This window comes from Chrysemys picta, chromosome 1 (genome assembly GCF_011386835.1).
Source record: "Chrysemys picta bellii isolate R12L10 chromosome 1, ASM1138683v2, whole genome shotgun sequence".
Lineage (NCBI taxonomy): Eukaryota > Metazoa > Chordata > Testudines > Emydidae > Chrysemys > Chrysemys picta.
This window is the reverse complement of record NC_088791.1, coordinates 154,822,272-154,834,958: the sequence shown is the minus strand read 5'-3', so window position 1 is coordinate 154,834,958 and position 12,687 is coordinate 154,822,272. Positions and strand designations below refer to the sequence as shown.

Here is a 12,687-nt window from a genome sequence, read left to right as displayed (position 1 = left end):
ATCACCTATATTCCCCTGGAGGTTGGACTAGATGATCTAATGGTCTTTTCTGGCCTTAAAAACTATGAATCTGTAACTCTGAAGTCATGCAGGGAAACGAATGTTTTAAGCTATGATATTTATCCTGAAGATGCCCTTGTACTAGCTTCAAGCATTTTCCAGTGTCTCTTGAACACTGCAACCTAGCAGTAGCTAGAACCTACACTGGCAAATGGAGTCAATTCAAACGCTTAAAGGGGGAGGAAAATGTTGAGGTTGAAACACTAGAGGACAGCAGGATACCCCTAAGGGAACACAAAGTAAAAAAACAACCAGAGGCTGAGTGGAGTCAGACAGTCATGGAGTCTGAGAGCTCAGTGACCTGGTGGCAATGCCTTCACTGAAAGGAATTGACACCTTGTATACCAACAGGGCACCTGGATCCCATTGCAGGGCCTGACACGAGAACCACTGACTTGTTCACACAACAGAGCCTGGATTCAGCAGTGGGGACCTTCCGAAAAAGATAAAGTTATCAATTTTATGTTGTTCTCAGAATTTTTTTTATCCGGATCTTTATCTTGACTCTAGGGTGACCAGATGTCCTGATTTTATAGGGACAGTCCCGATATTTGGGGCTTTGTCTTACATAGGTGCCTATTATCCATCACCCCCGTCCTGATTTTTCACACTTGCTGTCTGGTCACCCTACTTGACTCTGTCCCTTTGAACATTAGGGTGCCCACTTTATACAATCTCTGATCAGCCCTGATACATACCCAAGTTCTTTAAAGACTTTTGGGATCTCCTCTTCAATTTTAGAATCAGGAAGTTCATAAGAAGGGCACAAAAAAGCATATATAAAAGCAAAAATCCTGAAAAAGTCCTTAGTAGATGGAGTTTGGAGAGATTTCACAGACACATTCTGGGCATAGCCATTCTCCACAAGAAACTAAGAAAGGCAACAGACACAAAGGTTAATACAGACCCCTAATCAGATATTTACCAAGGTGACGTCAATGTCACGATTTATCTTGAGGAACATTAAATTTTCATTGCTTCTAATAGAAGTCAATATACATATACTGATCAATACATTCTAAATGGGTATTTTCAATTTAAAACATAGAACTCTCCCTCATAACAGCCACACATTTCTGGAAGAATCTAACATTCAGAGGGGGAGATAGCGGCTCAGAAAAAAATATATTCATGTCTGATGAGTCAGTGAATAAACTGAGATTTGTATATACTCTCTGTTAAGTCTACAAGGATGATAATTGTAGCACTGTTGTCCTCAGAAGGTAAACAACTTACTGAAAAAGTGACTGATTGAACAGATGTTCCTTGTGCCAGCACTTCTGATGGCTCAACAGTATGTGCAATATCTAAACTTTCAGTTAAAAACAAACACGAAATCAAATGCATTATTCTTGCCCTTCTAGATGTTAATCTTCCAAATGTGACCCAATCCCATGCTGCTTTATTAAGCTGCAGGAGAGAGATGCAAACTGGTCCTATTCATCTCTACACAGTGTTAATTTTGAAGTCTAAATAGGGCAATTTTAATATCAACTGCGCATTTTAGCAGAAACACTCAGCTAATTTGGGATTGCAGGCATAACCTGATTAGAGCACCACCACTTTCCTCCCCAATCTGAAACCTGTTTATCACATGGTTTCTCCATCCAATCACAAGCTATCCCAGTTTTATCTTCTGTGTATCACATGTACAATCCTAATTCTGTAACAGAACCAACTAATCTATTGCCAAAGAAGACAGCATCCCACGTTTGCAGTTAGAATACAACATCGTTATGAGCAGATGCAGCAGACATTGATGACATATTTCAGAGTAGCATATTGATGACATAGTGGGTGGGAACCCAGGTCTACCTCGCAGAGCTGTCGGATGCACTGCTGGATGTAAGTCTTATCATGAAGTGGCCTGGGATCCTTTAACTTTTCTGTGCCAGTAAAAAAGCCCCATGGAGTATTTCGCGACGCTCCAGAACCACTTGTCCTGAAACCAAACAGAGAAGTTTAAACTGCTTTGGATCACATGCTGTGTGCTTTTAGCATTTACAGAACACCCAGAATCACATCGGATAGGATATCCAAAAAGTGTACAAGAACTATAAAATTCTCATGCTTCAAAGCATAAACCAAACATCCAATGAAGGGAGTTAAGAAAAAAAATTGCCCCACAGGCAGGTTATTCCACAACTCTCCATTACAGGGATTCATACATATTCCTCTGAAGCATCTCAGACCTGCTACAGTGATCTCATACAGGATAGCAATCTTCCTATGCACTTACATGAGTCTCATTAACATACCATTTGTGCACAATTCCTATGTGCCTACTCTGTAATCTAATGAATGAAAAAAATCAAGCAGGAAAAAAGCCTCTGAGGGGGAAAACAAAACAAATCTTTTAGGTCGTCTTTATACATCAAAACAGGCCCCTCTCCCAAAAAAAGGGACACATATCCATTTCCCTCCTGCCCCCTTTGCAAGCCACTTTTAAATCCTAGAGTTTTAATTATTCACCATTTTATATAGAAAATACTGACTAAGACAAGTCAGGAGGCATTGTAACAGCACCTTTTCACAGAGAAGCTGGTTTTTCCTTCAGAGCCACCAGTGTACTTAGATATGCTCAGCTTCGATCTTTCTCTATAGGAAAGATAACAAAAAGTTAAACTGTAATTTAAAGAGTTATTATGGTGCTGCTAGTGGTTTCACAACTATTGTTACACGACCCAAGATTATTAGGAATCTATTTTAATTACATTTCTGGATTTTTTTTTTTAATTTGATTACACACACAGTGCTATCAAAAACAACAAGGAGTCTGGTGGCACCTTAAAGACTAACAGATTTATTTGGGCATAAGCTTTCGTGAGTAAAAACCTCACTTCTTCGGATGCAGTGAGGTTTTTACTCACGAAAGCTTATGCCCAAATAAATCTGTTAGTCTTTAAGGTGCCACCAGACTCCTTGTTGTTTTTGTAGATACAGACTAACACGGCTACCCCCTGATACTTGAGTGCTATCAAAAGCACAACTTCACCACTTCCCCAGTGAAGTCAGTTTTCTCACTTTGTGTGGGTCTTTTACATAGCACCAATGGAAAGAAAAAACACTGAAAAATAAAAAAAAGTATTGTACTTAAAGTACTGCACAGAATCTTTTCAGGGGGAATAAGGCAAAACGCCACATTTATTAGTAAAACATACATGTATTAATTAACACTATCATATGATCGATATTACACTCATGCACTCACATACACACACACACACACTCTCAGTCTTCTTGTTGTTACTAATTAGTCGCTCCCCTTAACTTCACTGGCCAGGTGAGTTAGGTGGGGGAGGGGGTGGAGCTGGGCTTCTGCCGATCTGAATCGATGCTCTCATGTTGACAAGACGAGACCTAGGGTCCTCTGCAAAATCTGTGTCTGTGTCCATTGGTCCTTTGTGCTGCTTCCTTCTGGGGGTTGTCCCAATGCTGTTCAAAGAGGGTATTTCCAAAAGAAGGGGCTTGCTTCTAACCCCCGAGGCCATCAGTATGTCTGCTGTTCTTTAATGAGCCCACTTGACATGTTTTATTTATTGTCTTTGGGTCTGGCTTCCATCCCCTCTCCAAGGGGTTGCAGCTGTCTGGAGGTGCTGCCTTCCAAGCCTTTACTCATTCACACCTCGTTCATTCAACAGGGCAACTGATTAAGAGTGTGTGGGGGTGGGGGAGGGGGGAGGAGATCTTGTTCTACTGCTAGCAAAAAGACATTTTTCTTCTATCTTATTCTAGCCTTAGGGGCTATAACATTATACCAAAGTTCAATGCAAAGTTTCTACATGAGGCTTTGATACAAAGTTTTCATGAAAACAGAGGTCACACGTGGATAGACCCACTACAAGGTTATATGAAGAGGCACAATGTAAAGTCATATGAGATTTATCCACAAAAGTGTGACATAACTTCCTCTGCCCCACAAAATAAGCAAGTGGATAGATTAGATGGCAGGTATAATAGTTATTTTAACTCATTTTAATTGACAATTTACTAAATTTCAAGACATTGTCCCTTTAAAGGACTTAAAACATCTTTCATATTGAAAATTCTAATGTGGAGTGGATAATAAAATTAGTTTACAATGCATTATTTTTAAATGGAAAGTGTTCTGTTAAGTCAAGTACCTGTGGTGTTCTTGTTTCCATGACCCTGCCTACACAAGTGAAATTTACAGTACTACCAATGCCACCTACCTGAAATGATGTTAGCCTTAGGCTAGGTCTACACCATAAATTTACATCAATATCACTAGGTCAGTGGTTCTCAAACTTTTGTACTGGTGACCCCTTTCACATAGCAAGCCTCTGAGTGCGACCCCCCCTTATAAATTAAAAACACATTTTTTTATATATTTAAAACCATTATAAATGCTGGAGGCAAAGCAGGGTTTGCGGTGGAGGCTGACAGCTCATGACCCCCCAAGTAATAGCCTTGCAACCCCCTGAGGGTCCCGACCCCCAGTTTGAGAACTCCTGCACTAGGTCACTCAGAGATGTGGTTAGATGTGAACTAGACATCCAGGTGCCATTTATAATAACAGTGAATCTCTTCACACCAAGGCCGCAACAAATAACCACAACCCTCCTCCTCTCAGTTACATCAGGATAAACGTGCTTAAAGATCAGCAGCACATACGTTGTTTGAGGTGTATATAGACCGGCTCTGCTTGCGTCCTGAACTCTAATGGGCAGCAGGGAGGCCCGGCCATTGCTACCACTGGAAGATGAGCTCCGTTTCATCTTGTTTAAGCTGCAAGACAAAGGACTGTCAGCCAAAAAATGCATAAAAGGAAAACGGGAAATATTGATCTTACAGGTCACACAGAACAGTTATTGGAGAACCCAGCCAGAGCATTAAGCCAGGCCAGAAACAGGAAAGTGGGAGGGAGCAGCTCAGAGGGGACTAAACAAGTCCCCCATATTAATGGGTCTCAGACAGACTCTCTTCTCAGTTTGGCTCGTGAGAATGACTTCCCTGACTGGGCCCAGTTTTGCTTTAATTTGTTTAAATATTTTATTGAGTCCCTGACACAGAAACGTGGCCCATCACATCCATCTACTGCCCCTTTAAATCAACCCCCAAAACATCTTGCATCCCTTGGCCCTTTCCTCTAATAAAGGCAGAATCCATGTGTAAAAGTCTAATGGAGCTGCAGGGAACCATCCCTAAAGCCAGATCTGCCCTCAGTCCCGTGTCACGGGGCAGGGAAAAAAGTTCCTCTGGTCCCCTCTACTCCTTAGCAAGTGCCTGCTCCTTTTCCGGCCACCCAGCTCCCAGCACAGCGCACAAGTCACAGCACTCCTTCCCCGGAGACACACACACACCTGGGTAATGGCACCAATGAAAATAAAGGGCCCAGCCCCAGCAGGGCATGTGTCCCACAGTAGCACCCAGCCCCCTGCACAGGATGGGACAGGAGCCAGCGCACACTGCAATCGCCTCAGTGCAGTCGAGGGGCCACGTTAAGAGTTTGGTCCCCATGTTCCCCTCCCCCGTTAAAGAGCAGAAGAAAAGCTGCGGGGTATCTAATCCGTGCCCCAGCTGAAGGGCTGCACCCGGGGGAGCCCCTGAGTGGGGCGGGTCCCTCCCTAGAGCTGCTGGTGTCCATGGCAGAATCCAGTGGCTTCCCCAGGAATTGAAATTGGGGGGCGGGGGTGTTCGAATTTACTGGGGTGGGGTGGGTGTCAGGGCCGATGAGGGGTGAGACTGTGAGGGTGAAGGTGGGCTGTATGGCACCATAGTAAAAACTGAAAAATGTTTCATGACCATTTTATTAGATTTAACTCATCTTTTAAAATCACACAAATTAAAGTTGGCTACTCAAGCCTTCTATGAAGCAGTACATCTACATCCTTCTTGGTTTCTTGTTATAATTTTGCACAACTCTGTTAATGAACTTCTTGAATGCAATGCATTCATCTTTGGTGGCTTCTCATGTGTCCAGTACTTCCATTCCTTCAATTGATATGCTCTTTAGTTCATTCACATGATCAAGCAGAAGGCGACTTCTTTCAGAACACAAAATTCTATTCAATGATGAAAGAGAATGCTCAACTGTAGCTGTTGTGACTGGGAGTTGCAAGAGATGAATTCCTACTTCTTTCATCCCAGGAAACAGAATACAAAGATCGGGTCGAGCCTCAGTGATGATAAAAAATGAAGTTGAAGTCAAATCTTCATTCATTTGTCGTATGATATTCCACTCTGTGTTCAAATTCTCTATTCTGTCCTGAGCACATGGCAGCCTCATTGCTGGTAGTGCTCACTCCACTCAACTGCTGGTGTTTTATAGGACAGGCATCTGTAAAAGCTACGTAGAGGTTGAGTAGAATCTAGAAGTCGCTGTTGTAGATTTTAAAGAATCAAGTCTGTGTACTTTTTCAGTTGTCTTAAACACTTCTTGTCTTATTCACTTAAGGATTCAATATAAATGCCTTCATTAGTCAACTTCTGGACTGAAGTCTTTGCTTCTTCCAGTACTTTTTCAATTGATAGATCTCCGATTGATCCAAATGTAGCTTCTATTGCTGGACAAAGATCTACTACTGTTGTAGCAGATGCTGTTTAATGACCCAAGTGGTTTCAACAGTAGACTTACGAGAGAGAGAATGGCAATAGTCTTCTCTGAACATAGTAGCAAAAGTAATCCACCAGCCTCACTACTTAGATCCATCCCATCTTGGTATCAGAGTAGCAGCCGTGTTAGTCTGTATCCGCAAAAAGAAGAACAGGAGGACTTGTGGCACCTTAGAGACTAACAAATTTATTAGAGCATAAGCTTTCGTGGACTACAGCCCACTTCTTCGGATGCATATAGAATGGAACATATATTGAGGAGATATATATACACACATACAGAGAGCATAAATAGGTGGGAGTTGTCTTACCACCTCTGAGAGGCCAATTAATTAAGAGAAAAAAAACTTTTGAAGTGATAATCAAGCTAGCCGAGTACAGACAGACAGTTAGATAACAAGTGTGAGAGATTCAATGTTTGTAATGGCTCAACCATTCCCAGTCCTTATTTAAACCGGAGTTGATTGTGTCTAGTTTGCATATCAATTCTAGCTCAGCAGTTTCTCGTTGGAGTCTGTTTTTGAAGTTTTTCTGTTGTAATATAGCCACCCGCAGGTCTGTCACTGAATGACCAGACAGGTTAAAGTGTTCTCCCACTGGTTTTTGAGTATTTTGATTCCTGATGTCAGATTTGTGTCCATTAATTCTTTTGCGTACCCAGAAGTCACCTCCTACAAGACAGGCCCAACAAAGAAAATAACAGAACACCACTAGCTGTCACCTTCAGCCCCCAACTAAAACCTCTCCAGCGCATCATCAGAGATCTACAACCTATCCTGAAAGATGATCCTTTACTCTCACAGATCTTGGGAGACAGACCTGTCCTCGCTTACAGACAACCCCCCAACCTAAAGCAAATACTCACCAGCAACCACACATCACTGAACAAAACCACTAACCCAGGAACCTATCCTTGTAACAAACCCCGATGTCAACTCTGTCCACATATCTATTCCAGTGACATCATCATAGGACCTAATCACATCAGCCATACCATCAGGGGCTCGTTCACCTGCACATCTACCAATGTGATATATGCCATCATGTGCCAGCAATGCCCCTCTGCCATGTACATTGGCCAAACCGGACAGTCTCTACGCAAAAGAATTAATGGACACAAATCTGACATCAGGAATCAAAATACTCAAAAACCAGTGGGAGAACACTTTAACCTGTCTGGTCATTCAGTGACAGACCTGCGGGTGGCTATATTACAACAGAAAAACTTCAAAAACAGACTCCAACGAGAAACTGCTGAGCTAGAATTGATATGCAAACTAGACACAATCAACTCCGGTTTAAATAAGGACTGGGAATGGTTGAGCCATTACAAACATTGAATCTCTCACACTTGTTATCTAACTGTCTGTCTGTACTCGGCTAGCTTGATTATCACTTCAAAAGTTTTTTTTCTCTTAATTAATTGGCCTCTCAGAGGTGGTAAGACAACTCCCACCTATTTATGCTCTCTGTATGTGTGTATATATATCTCCTCAATATATGTTCCATTCTATATGCATCCGAAGAAGTGGGCTGTAGTCCACGAAAGCTTATGCTCTAATAAATTTGTTAGTCTCTAAGGTGCCACAAGTCCTCCTGTTCTTCTTTTTGCCCATCTTGGTAGATACTTTCCAAAGCCAGTAATAACAGCTGGAGTAATTTTAAGACAACAGCCAAGGATCACTCATGAGAAAGCCAGTGGGTTTTCCCAGATTAGACTAATTTGAACTTCAGTGTATCTTCTATATTTTCCAAGATATTCAGTCTTTTTGGATTTTTGCTGAAAAACGAATATAATGAAGACATTAAATGTATAGCTTTTTTAATGTCTTTTGAATATTCTGCAGCTCGTACTAGTGCTAGTTGGAGTAGATGGCCTCTGCAGTGTGTATAGGAGAGATTAGGGTTACACTTTTCTCTGAGCAAAGCTTATACTCCACTATGTCTTCCAGAGAAGTTTGCAGCTCCATCAAATGCACAGGCAGCCATCTGTTTGGGGTCCAATTGACAAGCATTTAACTCTTCTAAGATGTGGGTTGTCACAGATGCAGCCGATGTGTCTTCTATAACTTGAACATCTAGAAATGCATCTACTGGCCTACCCCTGACATCAAGATAACGTACACAATGACTTAATACTTCATGCCCATTTGCATCGGTGCATTCATCAGACATGTATGCACATTTTTTGAATGTGGTGAGAGAGTTCTTCACTTTTTCAACTGTTGAGTCTTTCACTGTTGCACCCCATGCTTCTAGCCAGTCAGTTGAGTTTCTTGCAGAAAGACAGTGAGCATTTGCTGGTCCTGTTCGGAACCAGTGTTCAACTTCAGGATGAACAAGTGACAATGCACTTAACATTGGCCTCCAGTTTGTAGTGTGTGGTATCTCTTGCTTAAATAGAAAGTAGGATGCCACAGCCATGTTTGTTCGCATGAACTGTGTCTCTCCAGCATTCTTAACAACCTCATTAAGTACTTCTAAAATTGGCTTTGAAAGTGGGCTTATAAGGCTTTCTGCATGTTGATACACTCCAGAGGCCTGGTGTTTTGCAGCCTTTTCACGTAGTTTATCAGCATTGCCTTTGCTGATCGGTTTGACGAACCAGGCTCCTCCACTTTTACCAATTATAGCATTGGGAAGCTTTCCTTCTTCGTAAGCTTTTTTGCATGAGGTGCACCAGTAGCCATCTTTTGTAACGTCAATAAATGGGAACACTTTGACCGACAAACATCGGGAACTGCCTTTAGGTTTTGGAGACACTGTTTCTTCAGTAGGTAGCTATATTTGTGTTTCGGGCTGGTCGGATGTAAATATACCACTTGAACCTTCAGATGACATGTTGATATATTCTTGATTTGTTCTTCATCTTGGTTAGTTTTTGAGGCCTTTGAGTGGAAAAATTATTGTATTGTTTTTTGTCTTTTCATTTTCACTTTGACCTGCAACATATAAGAGAGATATGAATAAAGTAAATGTTTTGTTAGGATAATGCAAATTTAACGTAAGGATAATGCAAGTTACACCAAAACACATCATAGGTCTAGATTTCTAAAAAATATAATTAAAAAAAAATGTATTTAATTTAAATTGACTTTTGAAAAGTAAGCCCTCATGGGATAAGAGGGAAGTCCTCTCATGGATCAGTAACTGGTTAAAAGATGGGAAACAACGGGAAGGAATAAATTATCAGTTTTCAGAATGGAGGGAGATTAATAGTGGTATCCCTGAGGGGTCAGTACTGGGACCATTACTGTTCAACATATTCATAAATGATCTGGAAAAATGGGTAAACAGTGAGGTGGCAAAATTTGCAGATGATACAAAACTATTCAAGATAGTTAAGTCCCAGACAGACTGCGAAGAGTTACAAAGGGATCTCACAAAACTGGGTGACTGGGCAACAAAATGGCAGATGAAATTCAATGTTGATAAATGCAAAGTAACACACATTGGAAAACAATCTCAACTATACATACAAAATGATGGAGTCTGAATTAGCTGTTAACATTCAAGAAAGAGATCTTGGAGTCCTTGTGGATAGTTCTCTGAAAACATCCACCCAATGTGCAGCGGCAGTCAAAAAAGCAAACAGAATGTTGGGAATCATTAAGAAAGGAATAGATAAGACAGAAAATATCATATTGCCTCTATGTAAATCCATGGTACGTGCACACCTTGAATACTGTGTGCAGATCTGGTCACCCCATCCCAAAAAAAGATATATTGGAATTGGAAAACGTACAAAGATGAGCAACTAAAATAATTAGGGGTATGAAACAGGAGGAGAGATTTAAATGACTGGGAATTTTCAGCTTAGAAAAGAGACGATTAAGGTGGAATATGATAGAGGTCTATAAAATCTTGACTGGTGTGAAGAAAGTGAATAAGGAAATGTTATTTAATCCTTCACATAACACAAGAACTAGCAGTCATACAATGAAATTAATAGGCAGCAGGTTTTAAAAAAACAAAAGGAAGTACTTCTTCACACAACATAAGTCAACCTGTGGAACTCTTTGCCAGGGGATGCTGTGAAGACCAAAACTATGACAGGATTTAAAAAAGAACTAGATAAATTCCTGGAGAACTGTGACTATTAGCCAGGATGGGGAGGGATGCAACACCATGCTCTGAGTGTCCCTAGCCTGTTTGCCAGAAGCTGGGAATGGGCAACGGGATGGATCACTTGATGATTCCCTGTTCTGTTCATTCCCTCTGAAGCACCTGGCCTTGACCACTGTCAGAAGACAGGATACTGGGCTATATGGACCATTGGTCTGACCCAGTATGACCATCCTTATGTAAAAATTAATTATAATAATAAAAATGTTTAGTACAGAAACTCCCCAATATAATGGCCTCTCAAGATAGCAACGATGTGAGATAACAACCTTGGCAAATAATGCATTTTAAAAATCTTGGCCTGCTAAGAAACATATTTATATAAGTTTCCATTCCCAGTCACATATCTAGCATTCTGGAGCAAAGTCACTAAAATATAGTCCAACAAACAAATGTTTATTTAACGTGCCCCTCACTTTTCCCTCCACTGCACCCCACTCACCGGTGTTGTCCTTGGTCAGTGGAGACTCAGAGTTCAGAGGTGCTTTAACGTGAGTACACCTCCCAGGTGGGGGGCAAGAAGGCACCTTGCTCGTTCCTCCAGCTGCTCACTGTTCGCTCTAGCCACTGCTGTTCATTGTGCCACCGTTCACTCCATTGCTCTGTTGCCAATGACCCTGCGCCGTCACCTTCTGCTGCCACCTGCCACTGTGACCTCTGCAAGTTGGTCTCTTGAGGTTCCACCCAGCTCTCAGTGATTTCAGATGAGCTCTCTGGGGGGACGGGGGGGGACCTCGCTGCTAGTGCAGTCTGGGTCGCCTCTTCCACAGAAGCACTGTCCCCACAGCACGACTAAGCACTTAGACCTGATTATCAGCGATTTCAGCTGCATTGGTCCTTAACAGAACAAAAGACTATCTATGGAGCCTAATCAGCTCTGTCTTTAAACAGTGGAGAGGGCAGGGCTGGCGCTTCCATTTAGGCAACCTAGGCGGTCGCCTAGGGCACCAGGATTTGGGGGGCAGCTATTTTGCGGCAGTGGGTCCTTCCGTGCTCCAGGACCCGCCGCCTAAGTGCCCCGAAGACCAGAAGCGCGGAAGGACCCCCCGCCGCAAAATTGCCGCTGAAGACTGGGAGCGTGGAAGGACCCCCCGCCTAGGGCGCCAAAAACCCTGGCGCTGCTCCTGGGAAAGGGACAGGTCCCCACCCTCTCTCGATGCCCTCAATCAGCACAGGCTAAGTACAGTTCTACTGCCCTTTACTGATACAATAAGAACAACAACATTTCACACACACACACACACACACACACACACTCAAGAGATTTGTAACCCAACCCCAACCAAAATCTATCACTTGGGCAACACAGCTCTGTTTGCTGGATGCCTAGGTAGATTAGGTGGGAATGTAAACACAGTCTGGTCCTGAAGCCTTTCCCCCCCCAGCCCATCACCAGCTGTCAGGGAGAGCTCATTTAGACTTCGCTTACAAATCATCATTTGAAATTATTAGGTTGGCCAACATCACCGAAATGACTGCACTGACATTGTCATAAAAAACAACAGCTGTATAAGGAAGCTAGTCTATGTTCATACTTTTCAAATCTATTATACTTTTTCAGACACATGTATTTTATCATACACTGTATGTGCTTTTAAAGTGTGTATTAATGTTTCAATGTCGATTTAAATTTCCAGTCACTAAGTTGGCATGTAACTAGTTCACAAAACGGGGGGGGGGGGGGGAGGGGTTGGGAAAATTCAGGGGGAGGGGTATAGAGAAATCACTGGCAGAACCTCTCCCCGCCCAAGAATGGCTGCGTGTTGGGGCGGGGGGGGGGGTGTGTGTGACTAGAGGGGCTCTGTCTAGCCGGGTATTTATTCACCTCTGAGCCTGGGCACTGAAGGGGCCCCAGGTTCCTCCCCGCCCGCCTCAGGCAGGAGCAGCAGCAGCGATGCGATGCGAACACACCTGGGCGCGGGGCGG

At 42.6% G+C, this 12,687-nt stretch overlaps 1 protein-coding gene across 1 annotated transcript in view; it reads right to left on the bottom strand.

The window, feature by feature from the left end:
• LOC101933426 (kinetochore protein NDC80 homolog) overlaps nt 1-12,687 on the bottom strand; it is a 37,464-nt gene extending 24,777 nt beyond the window's left edge. The window contains exons 1-5 of the mRNA XM_008176641.4: nt 12,587-12,687; nt 4,696-4,809; nt 2,587-2,658; nt 1,876-2,002; nt 759-931 (exon numbers count right to left, since the gene is read on the bottom strand). Of these exons, the coding sequence (XP_008174863.2) occupies nt 759-931; nt 1,876-2,002; nt 2,587-2,658; nt 4,696-4,799 (476 nt within the window). The 5' untranslated portion in view covers nt 4,800-4,809; nt 12,587-12,687. The remainder of the gene's footprint in view (nt 1-758; nt 932-1,875; nt 2,003-2,586; nt 2,659-4,695; nt 4,810-12,586) is intronic.